Here is a 23,967-nt window from a genome sequence, read left to right as displayed (position 1 = left end):
TGAGCTTATTAAATGACATTAATTAAAACATAAAAATAAAACACGGAAACATTAAAATTTAAAATTATGTCTACAAACAATTTCATAGGTACAATTTTAAAATGTGTTGACATTAATACGTTTTATGTCTGTTGATAGTTTCCTTAGCAAAGTATTATTTCGTGACTTGGAAACTAACTGAGTGACATATTCCTAAATGTGCATTCGAACATGTCCATTTTGAAAATGTACTAAGACAATATTATATTCTTTACTTTACCTATTATGAACACTTACTCAAAATTACTTTTTGATATCATTTAATATACCTCAAGATCACAACATAACTTAGTAATATGTTTTATGACCTACTGTAAGACATATTAATGATTTTACGTTTCCCCCAAAAGGGAGACATTAATATATTTTTTTTCAAATAAAACACCAAAAATATACTTGGCGAAGAAAACAAAATACATTGAGATTTCACGGTCGCCGACGTGAACATTAAGTATACAGAACTCCCTGAATTATATTAATGGATTTCCGCCTACTACTGAACTCGTTAATTGCTGTATCTACCATAATGCGTTATATATAATATATACAAAAAAAGTTATATTTAAAAAAAAACAAAATTGATACTATGTCAATTTTTTTTATGTACAGGAACAGAGCGCCATTGAAATTTAAAAATATATTTTTATTTTATTTTTTTTAAATTTATTTCAATATAATAATGTGTCCCACTTACGATCGTGTTCAAACTCGTCTAAAAACACGGTTCAGAGTACATTTAATTTACCCTCTAGTATACTGTAAACTAGTTATTTGAGTCAAAGACAATTAAAGCGTTTTTCTTCGTTATATACGGACAGCATACAGAATGTATAACAAACATGTACAAGTTCTCAATTTTATTAGTTTATAAAATATATAATTATTTAAATATCACGACTGGTTGAAATATTTAAAAAATATCTTACAACATTATAAATATTATAATTTCAATATTTTAATTTTATATAAAAGTATCGTATTTTTAACTATATACAGTAAGTGAATCGATTTTTAATAGGAACACATATGTATTGTATCGAATATTCAATGACCTTGAGTCAACCGATGAGTAATATAGCCGTTTAAAAGGGTTTGTTGTTGTTGTCATTTCAAATATTTTTATTTTGGTATCAGTGTTAGGGAAAATGGTATATCATATAGTTATTTGTAATACATTGCAGAGTTGTACGTTGAAATTAAGAAGTACACAGGAAAAATACAATCTATACTTATAGGTACATAATGTACACAAATTAATGGCTGATATTAGCATTGTACCTGAACAAGGCAAAATTAGTCCAAAATATCGAGTAAAAATACTATACTAATAATTCTTTTATAATTTTTGATTTATTTTAACGTCATCAGACGGCGGTCCGGCAGTGGAATTAAACCACTGACGCGTCGACTTATTAATTAAAAGTTAAATTTCTCGATTTATTGTTATTTTCAACATAATTTCCTATTTATTATTTACCTATATGCGTATACAATATACATATTATTATTTATTTACTATACGATGCAATAAAATCGTATATCCATCCACTAGCAGATTTATTTTTAATTAATTATATTTTATTTAATCTTATTCGACAATGATAATAATTACGGTTAGATAATTATGCTGTTTGCATATGAATTTGGTATATCAGGAACAATGTCTGGCGACGACCGCTTTTATGAAATACCTCACAAAGCACAGAAGGCTATTCATTAGCTAAGACACTATAATATTATATTAAACGCATAGAAACCGTACGGGTACAATTAAAATCAAATTTTATGAAAAACGTTCGACAGATCAAAAGCAAAATCTAATGGGTCGTAGTTCTCAAATCGACGTTTTTTCACGATGTCAAAAATACGCATAATAAGAGTGAAAAAAATATTATTAACGAAATGCGTCGATGGTAATAATCAAGTGCATTATCATACTGGACGTTAAAATTTTTTATCAGATGACATATATGATATTATTTATTACTTATTGGAACAGTCGCAGATTTCTTAAACGTATGTATAAAGTATATTGAATATTATTATGTTTGTCGTTATGATAATTTGATTACTATATACGAGTACATGTATATAATATTAAATATTTTAATATATGATTATACAATTCAGCAATTAAAATATATACAGGTAATGTTCCTTTGTCCTACATCGTATATGTTATGAAATAGGTACATGTTTCCATATTAATTATACGGATGCAGGTTGCGGATTAGTCTCTGAATCCAACTTCGCAAAATCATCGTTTTTAAATTATAATAAACTCACTCGCTTTATTACCGGAAAGTTGTAGAGTAATAAAAAATAAATATATTATATATACACGTGTATTTTATATCATTATATTATGTTTTAATGGCGAGGCTTTGGTTAAGCAGATGTGATCGGAGTAGCAATCGATAATCACGAGCAACGATAACGACGAATCGTCTCAGAAACATATGCGACGAGCAAGATTACAGCTGGGACGAGGGGTTAAGTATTTTTATTCGAAAACTATCTACAAAAATTAAAAGCTTTTAATGGGCGAAAATTAAAATTAAAAGCCACAAATAATTATCAATTGTATTATTCATATTTAAGTATAGTGTATATGTCAGGTATAGGTTAGAGCAGCGTTTCCCAAAGTGTGTTCCGCGGAACCTAAGGGTATGTATTGCCTGATACACGCACGCGTGACTTATTACGAGAGTGCAAGTGATAACAATTTACGGGTTATTATTTTAGGTACATATTTATAGATTTTTCGTCGTCCTTCAGAGGGTCGGTCAAAACTGGTTTGAAGGCCGTAAATCTCCTGGATTACAGGATTACACTATAATAAGTATACGTATATAATATCTATATTTAGTGTTAACAGCAACTTTGCGAATACATCACGATAAGTCTTGGGTAAATACGAAATAAAGTTTCAGAACAGTGTAATATTTGCAAATGTCGAATCAAACTTTTGGTTAAAAATAAATGGATTTATTTATTTGAATATTTCTGTGACCATGTTACTTAATATATTTTACTGTTTACAGTTTACGCCATTCGTTATATAAAGTTTTGTATATTTGTTTTGCTTTTGCAGTTAAAAAATAAGACATTTGAATAAAACATTTGTGTAATAATTATGATTAGATGATTACTCTGAATTTCCTTAAATAAAAAAAAAACAAAAAAGCGGGAATCGAATTCCTTAAAATAAAAACAAAAAACACTACCCTGCTAGTAATACAACATCCTTAGCGACAGTTAAATAACTGCTGGCGTTGCGGATAAAATTGGATTTATCTAGCGAGAATTTCCGGATTGGATGTCATAAAAATCAGAAGTTATGTTTAGTGAATGTACAAAGTACCTATTCAAAAATGTTTTCTTCCAAAGTACATATCGTAAGTTATTGCCAGTTTTGCAACTATAATCACACTGGCATAGGTACGTTGAACATTTTATTTTAGTATTTTAGTATGTCCCAAATTCCAAATCTTCGGTTGGTTATTTGTATCCCTTCCACTAATGATATATGCACTATATTAAACCCACATGTCGTAAATGTCTTATCCTATTTATGAGTGTAATTAAAATTAACAAATATTGAAACTATATATTATTATCTTGTTCTTTAAATTGTACTTTAAGTGCTTAACTATGGGTACCAAATTATTTATTTATTTATTATTATGAATTTAAAATCTAAAATATAGTAAAAAAATATCAAATAAAATTCAGAGTAACTATATAGTTTTTTTTTTATGTACAAAACGTCTAAAAATTAATTTAAAAACTAATACATCTCGACTGCAAATATAGCTGTAGGCTATATATTTTGTTGCAATAAGGTCATACGATAATAATAAAATATTTAATATTCTAATTATTTAAATTTGTCCGGTTTTGTGATTTAAACACAAACTAAGATACCGATGTATAATATCAAAGTCTGTAATATTAAAAATTTATATTCTGAAAATAGTATAAGTTTTACTAATGCTGTTGCAATTTTTTTTTTATTAATATTCACGATCAACTAAGGTAAATTATACATATTTTTTTTAAAAATAGTTAAGCTTATTAATTCTATAGCTATTATTCGTGTTTGAAATTGTGTAAATTTTAGTTTATTTAAAACGAAGATGAGGAAGTAGATAAATCGATTTTTATTTTGTTTATTAAAGTAATATGTACTTTTCTCGAGGGATATAAAGCTATTTCGTTTTACATTTTCAATCAAATCTATATTTATTATTTGCTGTGGTAAACTTATTTTACATCTATAATTGCATAGAAAAAATTATTAGGTCAATACAATTTTTTTCCATATTAAGTACTATGAACGTCAATCTAGATTTAAGGGTTCGTTTAAATTTTCATAAAAAACGAATAGTCAATAATATTTTATAGATTTTATCTTCATTAATAATCTGGTTATCTGAGAATATTATTTATATATGTCAGTAAAAATTACGTTTAAGATTGATTAATATAACACTACATTAAAAACTGTAGGTATCATTCATTACATTATGTGTTATTCGCTTATCATTATTTTTTGTCTGGTATTGTAATTTATTTTATATTGGAATGTGACTACCTCTGTATCTTATCTCGGATTACATCTAAATAACAATCAATATTTATGGATAAAATATGGTGTGAAAATATTGTAAGATTAAAAAAAAAACCAAAAAAAAAAAAACGCATAAGACAAATTTAAGCGGTATGTTGTGGTGCTAGTGATGAGGGTAGGGGTGAAGCCCGCCACGTCTACTTGACATAACTTTATTCGGCACTCTATAAGTAAAAATTAAATTCCATCTATGCATTTCGGCAATAAATAACGATACAAATAATCCATAATATTACTAATTCCATTTCCCAAAATGGATGATGCTTTTACGGACAACGGCAAAAACACTTTTGTACAAAGCCCGTTCCACGTGGAATCAAATGAATATATTTTTATTGGGTTTGAATTTTATTCTTAATAATATCTAAAATTAATGACAATAATAATAATTAAACATAAACGTTAATTATTATTATTGTCATTATTGTTATTATTATACGAGTAGGTAATTAACCGTTTATTTTTGTATGATTTTAATTACAATATGTTGTACAAATGTATTTTGGTAATAATTCACTTTTAACGCCATAACAAATGTATTCATGTATTAATTCGCATCCTTCGAAAAATTAAATAGTTTTTCTAATTTTTGGTCGGCAGTAGATAATAATATTTTTATATTATTATCTATAGTCTGTCGTAGAGTCACTTATTCATCATATTGAACCTGTTTAAATTTGACGTGGGTCACGTCATCTTCTAACTCTTGTTCAAGTCGTATAACATCTTACAAGTCACGTATAAGATCGTTTAGTTCGCACTTCAAGTGTCACAAATAGCAATATTTGGCTAAAGCTCGGGGCTTTAAATTTGAATAGAGCCACAAAGTATAATTTATAATCTGGAACGTTAAAAGTGACATTTGATTTATAGGTGGATTTTATTCGATAAAGTACCTAATGTTTCTTAATCAACTTTATTAGTCTATAATATATGTAAATATTAATAAAATAAAAATAAATTTGCTAAGAGTTTCAATTGTAAAAATAGATATCTAATAATTAATATTCGTTTTGGAAGTAAAAATAAAAAGAAACGCATTTGTTTTAATTACGAGATATGCCCATAATATTTTAAAATTAATATTTATGAGAATATTTTAATAAATGGTGTCACATTAAAGCAGGTACACAGAATAATCAAAATGTATTCCTAGAAGTTATATTTATGAATTTTAATTGTAAACTATGTGTTAGTTTAAATGCCATCGTATAGGTAAGAAACGTGTTTGAATGCCATTATAAATATATTTTAAATTTTAACCTTTTAGGGCTTGTTTTTTTTTTTTTTTAACACAATCTTCATTGAATTATAAGAAGTTAAGAAGTTCAATATATTATTACATAGTTTTTTAGTAATTCAAAATTATACATACAGCAATTAGTTTCATTATAATAATTTATATTATTTAATAAAAGTAAAAAAAAAAACATAGAACTTTTAATACTTTCGAATTATTTTATTTTATGTATACGAAACAATAGTAATAATAAGTTGTATATGTATTATAACACTATACAAATACATAATCTCATTGTACCTACAGTAAACTATTATGATTACGTGCGCTGTCATTACACAAACCGCAGATTCTACATCAGGTACACGTTACACAGTAAAGACCTTGTAAGTCTACCTTTAAGTTCCTACCATCCATATCTATTTATCTACCTTCGTCCTACAAACTACGTAAATAATAATATACGTTGTCGAATTGGAAAACGACGGTGTTTAGCAATATTGTTATTTAAACTTATGAAATATTTGCTATTATAATAATTTTACAAGAATCGTCATTACTCATATAGCGATCGAGCAGGCTTATTGAATTGCGACTATATAAATAAATACAATCTTTTAAATTCTTAATAGTCTGTTTATTTATTTATTTTTTTGTATAGGCATTCTATAACTTGATCCATATAAAAAATATATATAATTATAGTATATTAAGAATTCGGACAGTTCATTAAAAAACAACAGTTGGTATGAAATTACTTATTTTTAGATTGTTTCGAAATTCCAGGTTAGTATTCGCATTCAATAGATAGTAATATATGTATATAATAGTTTCTCTATCTTCCAATTAGTATATCGTCGTGATCATGTTTCTTTGAGTGCCTATAAATTATGCATAGTTATTTTTCATACTCATGTAATCATATATTGCTTGTGCACATGTTTGTAGTACTGTTTAATTTTACATAAAAATGACCCTATACAAACATTGAAGATAATAAACTTAGAATTTTGGCTGCTGACCATCTATATTATATTTTTTTTTTTTACAAAAAATTATGTATAAATCTGCCGGGGAATGCAATATCAAAGATAAAAATACCAATGCAGATCTTAAAAAGTTTACCATGAACTATCGTGAAAATCGGATTTGGAATAATAGCAATAACTAAAGGTGAGTGCACAAACAAACTGTTGACGCAACTCAAGTAAAAAAAGAACAAATTCTTCAATATTTAAAAGAAACAGAAAAAAAAATGCCGACGCAAATATAAAGATTTATTTTACTACAATGAATAAAAACCTTATGATTTTATTTTGAATTAAGTGTACAATATTTTTTATTGTTAATAAAATGTTATTTATTTTAATATTTAATAATTATTTTTTAATACATTGATTGTGTTTCACCCGTTTAATAATTATTTTACTATGTACACTGAAGTATAAAAACTTTGATTTTAGCTTTTTTACTGCAATAAATAATTCTGAGTAACCAAAGTTATAAATTATAATGAACGATTGTACATAGTTTTATTTTTCTGGAGTTATAGCTGTTCTGTAACTTATTATTTTTATTGTTGACTATAGCTCTATTGTTATTGTATGTTCATTAATTTTAGCTCATATCTATACTTTAGTACTAATTAATTTGTTTGTTTCAAATGTAAAAGGATAAATCTCGTATATCTAAATAAATAAAATAAAATACATTTTAAATATTCGTCGAAAAAATATTAATTTACTTAGTGTACGAAGACTATCTATACAGTATATATATTCTTATTTATTTTAGTGACCGTTTTATTGGAGTGCAAAATTTTTTTAGTCATTATTAGCTCAAAGTTCGCTATATAGTTTTGAACAATATCCAACAAATAATACACTTAAGGCAAAATTATCATTTTTATTTGATTTTAAGTATGATATAAAATATATTTTTCTCTATTCCATAATATAAAATATATTACATACGATCTAAATGTTGCTATTTTACTTCAGATTAAACTACCTATAGTGTCCGGGGGCGTATAGAAGAAGGAAATATGTGGGCGTCGGATGACCACGTGACGTTTTTTTTAAACTTTTCATGATATAATATGTTTAGAAATATCTTACGATTATAATTGAGTTATTCATATTCATTAAAAATAAGTAGATATTTTATTATACATATTTCATATAATATTATACATAGTTTCAATATACAAATTTTTATATGGATAACTATATTGAAGGCTATTCTCTATAAACTAAAGTAGATAAATTATAATATTATTATTTATATAATAGATCTGTATTTTTGAATTTATCAGAGATTAGACCAATTGATCTACTGATTGTGGATTTGACGAGTAGAACTATCATCTAAAATTATTTTTCTATATCAAAAAAGTTAAAAATTAATCTTTAAATTTGCAGTGTTTCACAGTAATATATTTTATGTTTATTGTTCATTTAAATCCATGGCTCAGGAATATATAGTTTTTTTTTTGCTTATTATGAACACCTTACAAAGCTTATAAAAATGCATAGATTAGATATTTTTTCACTGTTCCCCCAAAACAATATGTATTTATAACGTCGTATACGAATATACGTCACTGGCAAGTGGTAATACTTACTTAGTTCAGTAGTACTTAGTTCAAAGCTCAGTTATAATAGATAATATATTATTAATCTTGTATTCATAAATTAATAATTGATTGAACTACCTTAAAACTAAATATATATTTGAAAGCAAACTATAATGAGCATATTTAAAGTTAATTAAATATATTCAAAATGTGATTTATAAGTATGAATTAAAATACAAAGAATATTATTTACTTTATAATATTATAATTTTAAGTTTTTAAAACTTAATTAATAATTATATAAAACATTTCAAAAGTCAGTAAGATATAAAAATAATATAAGCTACATTTTGGGAGAACTTAAATAATTATGTTTAGTTTTCAATACAAATAATAGTTATTTAAAAAACAAAATAATAATAATATGATTGTTAATCGAGTATAATATAAGTAAGATAATTATTTCTTCTACGTTTGTATATTACTTACAGTAAATTCAACTGAAAATAATATTTACTAAGTATATTTTTTACCTAATATATTAGCCTATATTTGTTAGAAAAAAAAACCCAGATAAAATAAAAACATGTTTTGGTGACAAAAAAGTCCTGTCTAATTTTATAAAAGTAAAAAAAATTCAACACTCATAAAACGATTTAAATGTGAATATGGTTATGAAAAACAATAATTATATTATATTATTTTATTATTAACAATTTTGAAAATTAAAACGATTTTAAGAAGTTACGGTAAAAGTTTTAGACAGTTTTTTGTTGATTTAAAAAAATTGTTTGTAGTAGTCAAACAGTTAATAAACTACGTTCGGCATAAGCATCATATTTATTATTTTTACATTTTACTAATTTATTATGCATGGGATGCAGAAATTCATTAGAAATAAGTACGTGTAAAGTGCTAGCTATTATGCATTCGTTAATATAATTACTGACTTTGTTGTGAAGAGAAAAATGCATAATGTCGAATAGTATTTATTTATACTTCATTTTTTAAGTTTTATAATATTATTATGATATTTTCGACCAAAATTAACTTTAAGACATTTCTAAATGTATTCATATTATGATTGTTTTTATTTTCGGTTTGAAAAAAATAAAACCCACTGTAAATAATAACCATTTATATTTTAACATGTGATTATATAATCGCTGTCAAGTTCGTTCAATGTAATGCCAGCTCACTGCAATGTCAACCCACGTACAAAGTAATACCTAAGTGTTCTTAGGTTCTATGCTATGTGTTGTTATTGAATAAAAAAATACATACTCTGCACAGGTACATATCCAATTAATTAACCTAAACAATGTTTTATTGTAATCACTATAAAAAAAATGACCGTTTAATATTATACATAATATAGATCGAAAAATAATGATTTGTGTGAATTAAAGTCAATATTTGAAGGATTTAATCGTAATGTCGTATACCTTATCAGTTATTATTTTATTTCTAGTTATTATTTAAATCACATATTATATCGAAGACTAGACGTTGTATAAACTAATATTATGTATATCGCAGTAGTAAATCGTTGTATTGATAATGAGTGTGTATTATAGATTTGTATCGAACAAAATTAAAATAAAATATTACTTAAATGACGTCAATTCTTAAAACAATCTTATGTAATTTATAACGCATGTGCTATTTTGTCCGAATAATAGGCATATATATCTCAATATTGTAAATATTATGTATTTTGTAGTTGATAATACATAATACCTAATAATGCCATAATGGCACTAGCCACAAACTGGAAACAGCTGTTATTCTACAACCAATATAATGCGCATGTAATGTTATTCTCGCGTATATATCGTAATTATCTTCCATAAAATATAATATTATTGTACAGATATAACATAGCCTTATATTTTATCTTATAACTTACAGAATATAAGGTAAAAATCGTAAATTTGGTTCATATGTAATCATTAAATATTTTAATATTAAGCGTATTCACTGTTTTTTTTCGCACCATTTATTATTTATCTCTTTGTAACGTACAACTGGACGTATTATGTAGAATTATGACGGTAATGAAAATTTAACATTATTCACGAGTATAAAGGAAAATTAAATATAAATGTTCAATTATTATCTTCTGAAATGTTACAATATTTTAATCAATTTACAGCTAATCAATGCTAAATATCAAGTATTTTATTCGAAAAATATAAAAAAAAAATATGTACAACAATTTATTGAAAAATTTACTATAGTTTCTAATATAATACGGGCTTTTTTTTTTCAATTATTATTAATAAAACTTTCTTTTATAACGTATTTTACTTATAATATTGTAGGATAGGTTTATATTAAGATTTATAACAATGAAAAATTATTATGGTAGTATTTAAATATTACATGTAATTTTTTGGAAAACGCTGTTTTTTTAACAATTTATTGTTTATTACAATGTTTTGTATACACAATCATGAATAATACGAATAATAATTAAGATTACATTTTCGTATTGTATTTGGGAATTTTTATATTTTGAACTAAAAAATATTTAATATTAAACATTATTATTTATTTTCATGTTAAACTACCAGTGTATAAGTATTTAACGCCTACCTATAATATTATATAGGAATAACATTTTTTTTCTTTTAATGAATAAAACAACCTACTCAGATTCATTATACGAATTTAAAAATATATTTCTTAATTTAGATATTAATGGGAAATGGGATAAAATATATACCATGAATTTATTTATTTTTTACTTTAGGTAATTAAGTAAGTACGACAGGAACGTATTTTAATTTAAATAAAAAGCAATTTCAAGACCATCGTATGTATTATTATGGTATGAATAAGTAAAAGTTCTAAAAATCAATTTTATACTAGGTCAGTGTATGATTACATAAGTAATTGTAATAACTAAAAATTAAACCATTTTGGTACATTTGAAAACATGTAGTTAACACGGATTCCGCCGCCAAGTAATTAACTAATTCGAATACAACGTGCGTTTCATTCGTTTTAGCGGTTCTGTTAACCTATCCTAATGCAATGACGATTAAAACGTATATTTTCGATCCTATTAATTCAATTATGGACGAGTTCGGCATTTTTATTTTTATTTTGTATTATGTTATATTTAATACTAATAGAGGAGAAAAGGTAAATTGAAACTTAACAGATTGGCTATTGGTTTTTGGTAACTTATAAAGGCAAACAAGTGAAAAGAGAAAATAAATTAGAACTTAATCAATTTAACAGCCGGACACCGGTCTAACAGTTTTCCAATATATTATTAAACTCGAATATTTATTGGTGACACTACAATCTGTATGATAAAAACAACAAATTGAGAAGAAAAATTTACATACATAAATAGTATATTTTATCGACATGAACATAGAATTATTTAATTGAAGAATCACTCGGTTAGTAAAGTAATGAAAAAACAAAATTGTCTCGGTGAGTTAAAAATTAATATATCGCAATATATTGCAATTTAATCAAAATCGACTTAACTAAAATAGTCACCAACGAAGCCGAGGGTTAGATTTCCCAACGACAGAGGAAAAACAAAATTGAAACCTAGTCCGGAGCATCGACGTAATACAGATATGACGTCACTTATTACAGGATCCAGACATTTTCAAAAACGTAATCAGCTTTTAAACGCTAAATTAAAAATGTCCGACAGAGCCACAGAGTGTATTTTTTATTGTACTCAAATAATATTTTGAATGCAAAATAAAAACAATTGCATTTGGTTGAAAATATTCGTACAAAACTTGACTAACTTTATAATATTATAGATGTTTATAATGTTCTTTAAGTGTTCATAGAAAGTATAGGTAGACCTATAACCTATACCTAAACCTTTTTAGAATGTGTATATTATAGTAATACACATTATATCGAATAAAGTAATTATAATTAAACTGTCCGCGAAGTATAATATAATAAACACAAAATGACACTTTAGTTTGAACTGATGAAGTATATATTATATATGAGAAAAAAGAGAGTTAATACTGTAAGATTATTGTGATGACGGGAGAGAAAATATTAGATGTACGTATAGGGTTAACGATAATTGTAATTTAATTAATCGTTACTTTCAAAAAAGACGATTCTAACCAGAGGTAAATCATTAGAACTACTCTTCCTAAAATCTCTTTTTTAATTTATACGGACCAATGTCACAATATTAGTTTTATTTAGCGTATTTAAAAATCAAAAAAAAAAAATATAACAGTTATACGCATAATATTATATATATTTTTATTTTCCATTATGTTATATTGTTTTTAGATTGAGTTACATACAACATAAATACCTATAATTCTCTACTGTTTAGTTTTTACATTATTCACAATAGGAAAGGTGCATATTATTCTAAAATTAATAAGAACTTCGGCATATAAATAGGTTTAATTTTTTTTTTTTTTTTTGATTTAGTTTAATTATGAATTCACAACACGTAACTCGTCTACAACTAAGTAGACTAAAATCTCAAGTCTGTGTTTATTTTTAAATATATAATATATATTACTACCTATTCAAAATATTGTATTTATCATTAAATATGTCTTAAAAACTTTTGATATATTATTTGAAAAGTTATGAAATACATTTATAACTAATAGTCAATAATATTAATAAGAAAACATAAACTTAACATAGAATGAAAACATGAAGATTTGGCAAACATCGAATGTTAATATATTATTGTTATAAATATATACATATTTATAGTTAAGATGAGCGTAGACATGCATGGACCTTAAACGGTTTGGCTATATTCCACATCACTCTCCTTATTTAAAATTTAAATATTTTTGAGTTAAAAGTTATAACTAATCAGTTATGTTAACTATACTGGTTTTATAATCAATTTTATAAAAAAAATAATAATATATTTTAAAACAGCACATAATTATATAATACTGAATGATTTTCAATTTATGACACAGCCATTTTATCATAGAATTTACCATTTTTACCGCGCGCACACCACCACTTGGCCAAAATATAATTTTTAAAAGCTTATCCTCACATTTTGTTTGAAAAAAAAAAGGTTCATACTAGAATTTCTAAAATCTGCACCAGCCCCACCTCCCAAAAACAAATATATATATATATATATATAGACATGACAATTATAAATTTTGCAAATGATTGCAGGTGTTTCTAAATAAAATTAAAAAAAAAAAAAAAACAATACTCATTGTTCGTTTTTCTCCATTCCGATTGTTCATATTATGATATGTAAAATAGGCTGTGACATACATTTTCACTCTATTAATAATAAAATGTGGAGTTTACAAAACACAATATATGTGTACATCCGCGTTATCACGAAAATCGCGATAGTTAGGTATATTGTAGTGGAATAGCGACTCACTCATTAAAATGTCAATAGTCAACGATAAACGACCCGTAGTCATACTCTAAGTCCGAATCGCCGTCACCGCTGCCGCCGACAGCGGAATATGCTTCGTCCGATAAAGTGCGCGTATACGAAGAGAAGAGCCAGTCCCTGTTGGCCACCATACAACTATACAACACCAACTCGAACGCAGCGATGAAATATAACACGTTGAACACCATAACCGCGACGGTCAGCGGATCATCGCGACTGAAAGCGCACGTAGCTCCGGCGAGCCGCGCCGCACACAGTCGTTGAACTCTCCCACCAGTTTTCGTTTTTGGTTTTTTGTCTCGTCCCCTACCCACCATCGAGCGGTTATAGTAATATGCTCGTTCTCGATGTACTTATCCTTGTATAATATTATTATTTATATTTTATTATATTATAAGGTATTCGTTTATATTCACGTAATACCGTCCGACGCGCGTATACATAATACATTATATGCCTAACCATAACGTTTTTTTTTTTTTTTATTTGTAGCGAAATAAACGTATCGCAACATACTTAGCTGCGATACGAAAGTACAAAATTATACTAAACCAGTTTTCTATTTTATTTTTAGAAGATGGAATTTGTTTTGTTCGAATGAATTTGAAACGAGAGAACGAATTTTGGTGTAATATTTCTTTTCTGTTGAATTCTGAGAAAACTAATCGAAGCAGTCGTAGAATAACGTCGTGTATTCACTTTAATTTCGTTAAGTACCTAATTAAATATATTCGTTTAAACTCGAAATAAACAACGCAATTAACATTTTAACCGCGAGTATAGAAATAATATTAGCAGTTAGTATGTGTAGTCAAAAATACAAAAATATTATGTCAGTTACTAATGTAATTGTTCAACGTAAAATTGGTACATAATAATAGTGTTATATGAAGTAGTATAGTTTTAAATCAAACAATACGTTTTTTAATAACATTAGCTTTGTTTGAGAATAATTTAGTTCATATTATTGATACATGAAATTTTATGATAAAAAGCTGATAATTTTATCTTAATAATTATTATGAACTATGTAATAATGCTTAATTTTGTAAAAATTGTAAAAAAACAAAACGCTGGTCCGTCATATTTTAACCATCTCAAAACGTCAGCATTAATACAGAGTATTTTACCATGTTTAATGAACATAATTTTATACACTACGAACATAAAGCAAATTCCACTGACTTTTAGTTAGGTATAGTTGATAGTTTCTGTAGTTTGATAATGTATACACCATGTACTCGTGGACTACACTTCACCAAAGTATATGAGATTTGAACCCATTAAAACAAATGTTAACTCTAGTTTCAACTGTTTTCCATTGCACACTGTTTTACCCAACCCTCTGCGGTATATTATATTCAACTACTTTACCGCTTTCTATGACATTATAATATGTATTATGGTAAATAATAAAATAACTTATATATAATTTATATATTTGTTTTAATTGTAAAATCTATGCAAAGTGTTTAAAATAAGCATAAGATATATAAGTCTACAATAACGTCAATAACATAAAAATTTGAATTGAAGAAACCGCTCACTGACGACACTGTTTAGGGCATTTACGTTTTTGATTAAGCGGGAAAACGGTTGTAACACCATTTTCTTTTACATTTTTTAGGAGAGTTTTCAGATTTAGATAAGTATAAATCTTTTACGAAGACGTTTGGGTATTTTTTCAAGGAATTATGGTAATTAGTATAGTAATTTGTAGTGATTTGTTGATAGTTTTTATTTGTAGATCGGAATATAAGGTTTGTTTAGAGACGTAGAATGAGGCGTTCGTGATTAAACATATAATTTTATTTCGGAATAATTAAATGTTGTTCAGGTTAGATTGTTTGGCAAATTCCCGAATGTATATAGTCCTTAAGTCCAGATCAGCTTTAGAAGAAGTGTATAGTATAGGTTTAATTTGTAATCGAAGTTTATAATATTTTGATGTTAATTAATATTATATAAGAGCGTATTCCGTATTTAAGTGTAAAGGTGATATGCCATGATTTGTTTTCATTAATTTTAAATTTCCAGTTTTTATACCATAATATTCGAGTTCATCATGATGGAATTGAAGATTTTTGGAAGCCGTAAGAGAGTGTTTGTGAATGCAAATAATGGCTTATTTTCGACGTATTCCGCGGTTATGGTGTTTGGGAGACATGTTGGTTGACAATAAAAAATGTTAATGAGAAGTGTGGCAGTTATCGCTTCATGTAGAGCACCAGCGTTTATTTTGGATATGTATGATAAGATTCTGTGGTGGTTGACAACAAATTGTCGTTCGGCAAAGTACGATTGAAAAATTTAAAAAAATATGAGTGTAGTAAGATTTTTTTTGTAATTTAAAAAGAAAACTCTCGTGCTATATCCAGTCGAAAACTTGGGAAACGCCGAGGAAAACTGTAACAAAACTATATAATACTGTTTTTATTCCAGCGGGGATGAAATTTTATCCGTTATGCGATTGATTTGGTGAGCTGTAGAATTGAGATAGCGAAAACCAAGTTGAGTATATTATATGATGCGTTAAGAAAGACATACAATCTACATAAATTCGAAATATTATATTATTACAAATTTTCCTAAAACAGGAAACTTTACTTAGACGCATTGGACTGAAATTCTTTATTTAACTTTAAAATATTACTTAAAAAAAATAAACATTATTATTGTTTAGAAAGTTATTGAAATTTCTAAAAATAGCGTTTTCAAAATCTATTTATTAGATAAGGAGTAAAAGTTTTTCCCGAAAGATACGTTTTTGTAATCAAAACGGATCGATTTCTACACCTTTAAAGCTTGACTTATTCATGTATCATTTCCCATATGCCCATATGTTTGCTGAGTCATTTTTTAATTTAACATTCAATAATTTATAACACATACTCGTTGTAAATATTTCCTATATACTAGCAACAGTTGAAAAAAATTGTTTCCACTTATGAAAAACTACTTTAAATGATTTACAGATTTCACCTTCTAAATTTGTGATAGGTATTCTCTGCAACATCTTTGTTCATTTATCTGTTAAATATCAAATTTTTAAAGTGATCTGTAGATTGAAATTCTTAAAACCTCGCCTACAATTTTTAGCAACAGGTATATTAAAAAAAAATAATATTTTTATTTTATTTAAGTTTTATTTCTTTTCATTTCACAGGATTTCATTTATTATCAAATAGACAACATGTCTTTGTGAAATACAAGTAACCCTTAACAACTGGGCCAGAAATATTACAGCTATAACCCCATTCATTCCTTATACTGCGAAATCTATTAAAGCTATTTGTGGCAGTAGATTAAGTATTATGTGTGTAAACAGTCTATACAATACTCGAAATACCATGATATACAGAGAGATTCAAGAACTTTACATTAATTTTTCCGTTAATAATGAATTGTAATAAATTCTGGTTTTTGAAGTATGCTTAAGCTTGAAAACCATATTATTATTTTCAGTTATTTAGATTTTTTATCATTTAAGAAGTATCATTATATAGTGATATAAACGTATTATTTTTTTTAAATGAGAACCAACATTTTTACTATAAAATATTAAGCAGATGTTTTTGAATCAAAATTCGATCGAATGGATTCTGACTTTATTAAAATGTATTTACCGAGGATAATAGTCCTTTATAGTGTTTTAAAAATATATAAAATATACGTAATATAAAATTTAATGGATCTTATGTATTTTATTATACGAGTACTAGGATTATGTTTACATATTATAAATGTCGAAAGATCAATATTAATTATTTTAATTTTCAAATCATCATAACTCTCAATCATCCAAACACATTACTATAGACTTATTATTTGTATTATACAAATTCATATAAATTCAATACATACTCGTTTAAATATTGATTTGAAATTTTGGACATTTCGACATTTAAAAATCATCTAACAACTAACAAGAAAAAATGTGCTTCTCATTTGGAAAGGATATTATGTTACCATAGGATACTACCTGCTTTAATTGTATATACAATTTAAGTATTTGAAAATATAAAAATTAAAAAAATTAAATAAAATTTCAAAAATCAGAATTAAAATAAATTTATTATTAAATAAAAATATAAGGGTAAGCATATTTGACGAATCACCCTGTATATCCTATTTTATTTCAAAGTTAACGCAGTATACATATACTATCACGAACATAATATCCTATCAAACATTATTTAATGTGCCAAGAAGACTTTACGGAAGATAAAATGAAAAAGTCACATGCACTTTTTAACAAAATATTATTATCTTGGAAATTATATTTAATATTTTTTTTTTTATGTCATTTTTACAAAAAAATTCAATAAAACTGTATTTTAAGACTTATAAACAAGTATATTGAACATATATTGTTATATTTAAAATAAATGCAAAACAATTAAACCATTAATGTTAGTTTAACTTATATGTAAAATGTACTTAATTGTTTTCTATTTATAGTATTGTTAAAATTAAATAGAAAACTATACAATAACAGCTAATTGCTCAAATTTTAAATTTATTACAATAAATCAATAGAAAATAATCAACAATTATTTGTTTTAGTTTCATTAGGAATAGCATAAAACGATCATTGTTTTAATTATTTTAGCCGGATACTGTTATTTTTAATTATCATGAATTAATCTAAATACATTAACTGCATTTCATAATTCTCAACATATGAGTGTATCAACGTGACATTTAAAATAGCAACATAATGTACATAATACTAAATTATTAATTGACACAAATGCATGAATTATGTACCTGCATAGGTTATATTTATGCACAGTATTTATAAGTGATAGTGGACAGTTGTATAAGTTTGTAAATATTATGAAATTTAAAAAATAATAATATAAATCTTCAATACAAAATTAATTATAATATGTATACAAAATATATAATCAAATAGTGATAGTCATATACATATATATTTGAGAAATTTCCGTAAAATAATATTAAATTTGTTGATCAACTCGGAATTTAACAGGATGATAAAAATGTATTAGTATAAATTTGAGTATTCCTTTCAATATATAAAAGTTTACACTTCAAAAATATTTTACCGATACATCACTTATATAATTGTTTGCTTTAATATCTTGAACAAACGGACATTCGAAAATCGGCTGTTTAGTTTGCCTTACTAACCGACAAGATTCTAATATGTAAATATTATTCTACAGTAAGAAAAACAAATAACGCAATACAAACAACAAGAAATAATAGAATACCTACTTAAAATAACTAAATTATAATTAATTCATATTACTTTAAGCATACAACGATCATTATCTGTATTTATCGTGTTATTATATTAATCATTTAATTAGTAATAAAAGTTGTATTCTAGTTATGTCGTCATCCATAAGATAAAGAAATACCACACAAGGTAACAGATAATAATAATATATTATTAATATGTGATTTGATGGTAAAAATTAAAAGATCAGTTGCACGTAATTATACACCTATAGTTATAAAAAATTAATTTATTAAATATTTTAGTAGCCGATGTTATCATTATCACTATATATCTATCAATAATAAGGACAAAATGTTATACCTCAGCATAAATACTAGTATTTATAATCAATGGTAATAATGTAATAATAATGTGAAATCTCTTTTTCATTTTATAAAAAATTACTTAGTTCCTATTTATGGAATATATCTTAAATATAGTTATAAGTTTTGTTTTAATAAACAATAATTATTGAATTTAGAACTGTATGAACAAAAAAAAATAACAATAAAACCATTATGTATAATATTTAATTTGATAATATTATGTATTGTTGCAACAAAAAACTAATCTTATTCGATTCAGTAAAAATAATTGAAATTTAAATATAAACATTTTTCGAACTAATTTATATACAAGAATAAAAAAAACACTGATTTTATCATTAAGGACTAAATTCTATAAACTCTAAAGTAATTTATAAGTAGATTTTATTACAAATTTATAAATAACCATAATATGCAAAACAATGGATTTTAATTAACTTCTTTGAAACTTGAGAATTTGACATTTCTTTTAAATATTCTAGAGATTTAACTAATTAAGTATAAAATACATAAGCTAATAAATATTATTTTTACTTTTATGATTTAAAAGGATTTCGAATATATTTTGTTCTCTCTCTCTCTCTCTCTCTCTCTCACTCTCTCTCTCTTTCGAATATATGTGCGCAACATAGATACGACGCATTCATATAAATCGTTATTTTTACGATTTCCGAGTAAACTTGGAAAATCGCCGATTACAAAAGTTATGAAAAATAATATTTTTGAGAATCAGGCATATCCGTTAATCTTTTAATTTCCTAATTATCTGACTTAAAAAAATGTAAATGTAAATATATAATATGAAATTTCTTTGAGACAATATTTAGATGAATTGATATGTAATGCCCTCAAAAATATTTTTCTGTATACATTTTATAATGGGTGGTTTTTCTCTAATATAACTCAGAAATATGAAAACATTATTTTACGTATTTTTAGTAAAATTACTCAAATATGATTACTTTTATGTTTAACTCGTCGCTTGCATTACATACTATACATTTTAACAAACATCTAGTCTACTCATTTTTGTTTAATGTTGTGAAGAAAATATAAAAATTAATCAGATTATTGAAATATAGAAGACGTAATAGTAAGTAATTTTTAATGAATATTGTACTATAATGGTTTTGTTTATTTCATTAAAACCAATAAACATCAATCATAACAGCAGCAACAACAACAACAACAACAACAAAAGTACTGTTCGGTTACTGTAGTGTATTAGTGTTATATATTGCAGGAATGTGACGAAATAATAACCGTAAAGGGAAAAAATAAAAATCTAAAATGAAAGTTTACTCAAAGTGATTGATGGATGGTGCTTGGCGCCCGCACAACCTGTTGCGTTAGCTATGTCGATCACTATATTATAAACGTTTGTGCGATGTTGTGATCTTTGATATCACCGCGACTCATAACGAGTGATCTTTTATAACTCGATATCATAATATTATCGACGGCACTGCTCATATCATGTTTTGGTGGACCGAGTGTGCCCAACACCGCGATAATACGTTAATTTTAAACATTAACTCAGTGTCGGAACAGAGCGAATAAAACGAAACCCCGGGACACGTGTATAATTATATTCGCGATGTTTAGACGCTGTAAATAATGTCGGCGAATCCGTTGATTTAGTAGTGGGTGGTTATTTTTGCTGAAATTTGTGTCGCCTCGCGAGGAGAGCGTCGGGGGAGAAAAATACGACACGCATGGGAAATTAGATGTTCATGTATTATTTTCCTCGTCGGTCAAAAATCGTCTTTTTATTTTAACAACAATCGGGACATTTTTCGGAAAACGATTCTGACGGTTTTTTTTTTTATTTTTCGTTACTTTTCCGCATATACACTCATACTTCTACAAGCATTCACTTCGAAACTGCGGACAATGGTAAAAAAATAAAAAAAAAAATAAAGAAAATCGCCATTGTCCGTGATATCGATGAGATAGGGTTGGTATACAATAATAATACACATTACTCGAAAAATGAAAAACTCGGATATTTTACGAGTCTGGACATTATAAAAATGCTTTAATATAACATATTATACGATATTATATACGTCCTACTCGCCGCCTTATCTGTTCTCCACATTTTTTTTTTCTTTTACTAGGTATCTACAACTCACCACCATCTGATATATGGCGTCTACGATGTTGTACATCTCGTCTCGGGTTATAAAACCGTCGTTGTCGACATCGTACAGACGGAAAGCCCCTGAAATAAAAAAAATTAAACACCGTTTTAATATTTTTACTTATTAAATGGCTATTGTCACACAATAATTTGAAATGATTTCACGAGTTTGTACGATGCTGTGCGTAATAACACATTATTGTTAATCATAATAATTCATAGCTGTAGCAGAACATATTTTGAATTTATGGTTTGTGTAACGTGCAAGATTGAAAGACTCGAATTTTCGAGAGTAAATTGTATTATTATGCTATACCACGCATCACAGAAGAAACACTGATTTAATCGAAAATCGTTTCAACTATCTCTCGTCTAAGGCCCGGCACATCAGGTACCTATGCTATTCGTTTAACATATACACAATATATATTATATGCCTTTGATGTGTTTTGCTTAGTTGACAAACCATACAAGGAGATTATATAATATACAAAATTCGTGTTAGTCACGGATTTACCGTGTAAGTACGTATACTACTATAACCGTAGTAGAAACGTTCAGTATAATATGATATCAATATCACCTCACGAATATTGTATTATAGTTATACCATTTGTGTTAAATACACAAATAAAAGACCAATATTTAAAATTTAAATCGTTCAACTATAAATTATTTTAGTACAATTATCGCTTAGCACACTAGATGATCATATTACATTCATATTTAATCTAAATCACAAAATCATAAGCAATTCACTCAGTGTGATCAAATATTTGAAAACGCTATATGGCTTAAACCTATTTCAATCTACTACACATTAACATTTATTTTAACGTATTATGTATTGAATTATTTTTAATTAATATATTACAATTTTAAGAACTCACAAAATTGAATAAATTTACGACGGTATGTTAAATAACAATTGATCAAAAATGCTCGATTTTTAATTGGCAATCAAAAGTATGCGGTTTTTAACGACGCTCGTGTCATTATCGATCTTCGTGATATCACAATCTTATAAATGCATCGTTCTCCATAACAAACCATCTGATGCGTATAGTACAATAATCGTAATCATAATATTATAGCAGAGCATTATTGCAGCAGTCATTACATAATTAAAAATGCAAACGCGTGTATTGCATTATTGCAGTTATACATTGTACTCCGTAAAAAGTTTTATGCAATCGATATAATAATATGATATTAATAACAACGAGAATAATATATGCAGTAGGAACGGAAAAATGTTGTATTCGTGTTTAACGCGAGCGTTTTCCCGTAGTCTACATTTTGCAACGATATCGTTATATATATATATTATATATTTATTACCTATATATTATATATTATTATTTGAATTAAAACCTTGTATTTTACCTAGTTGATCTTTTTTAGGCACGTTCAATGTGCTAAACGAAATCAACAATTTTTCTTTATCGGATTTTATAACAGTTCTCTTTCTTCATTTTTTTTTAATTTAATTTACTATATAATATATAATAATTATAATAGTTATGTACGAACACTATACGATAGATTATGTAGTTACAATTCATTACAATACATCATAACGAATTAAAACATTTAAGCAACTAAAATGTAATAATATTTATTATTTAAAAATAATTGTTTATTTTGTTAAAAAAATAATAATATAAAGGGTTTTTTTTAATATTTATTTAATTTTATAACGGCTTTTGCAAGTATGATAAGTTGGATTTCAAAAATTCAATATTAGAGAGAATTTGATATGGCGAGTGGTGTTATTTTAATTCTAATATGTTAACTTATCAAGGGAAATGCTACGAATAATACCAGAACTGGTGATCAACATTTATATATTCAGTGTCCACTGTGTTAAAATATACTATACAGTATTTTAAATTAAAAAGCCGACTGTTAATATTTGTATAAAAATGACAAAACCCGTTAGCTATATTATGTTAGGTTAAAAAAAAAATAGAAATCCAAGTACAGCTTACACTGGTACAACCACATATATTTAAGAGTGTAATAAAAATAAAAAATAAAAACGCCAAGTAAAAGTATTTTATTTAACCGATTTTATTATAATACTATATTTCCTGATAATTTATTCGATTTGTATTGTATTATCAAAAAAAAAAAAAATACTTCTATTGTTTTAATCATCATTCGTATTATAGATATCCTATGGCTAGGAATGTCTTATTTGTACTAAATAAAAAAAAAAATCATCATTCGTATAATTTCAAGTGATCATTATTCTAGCAAGTGCTTCGCTTAGAAGATCATAAGAAATATTCTTTTAGACTTCCTCAATTGTACTTCCATTGATTAATACGACGTGTTTTTCTGTCATCAC

At 25.9% G+C, this 23,967-nt stretch overlaps 1 protein-coding gene across 2 annotated transcripts in view; it reads right to left on the bottom strand.

The window, feature by feature from the left end:
- LOC113553972 (frequenin-1) overlaps positions 1 to 23,967 on the bottom strand; it is a 118,911-nt gene that overhangs the window by 3,322 nt on the left and 91,622 nt on the right. Inside the window, exon 1 of one of the 2 annotated variants that reach the window (XR_003405224.1) lies at positions 13,877 to 14,123. Coding sequence is in view for 1 of the 2 variants with exons in the window: in XM_026957585.1 (XP_026813386.1) it covers positions 21,607 to 21,695 (89 nt within the window). In the remaining variant the exon portion in view is untranslated. Of the gene's footprint in view, positions 1 to 13,876; positions 14,124 to 21,606; positions 21,696 to 23,967 lie in introns of those variants that run through there. The other variant, XM_026957585.1, reaches the window with a different exon arrangement.

This window comes from Rhopalosiphum maidis, chromosome 2 (genome assembly GCF_003676215.2).
Source record: "Rhopalosiphum maidis isolate BTI-1 chromosome 2, ASM367621v3, whole genome shotgun sequence".
Lineage (NCBI taxonomy): Eukaryota > Metazoa > Arthropoda > Insecta > Hemiptera > Aphididae > Rhopalosiphum > Rhopalosiphum maidis.
The sequence above is the reverse complement of the archived record's forward strand: the minus strand, read 5'-3'. Positions and strand labels throughout refer to the sequence as shown.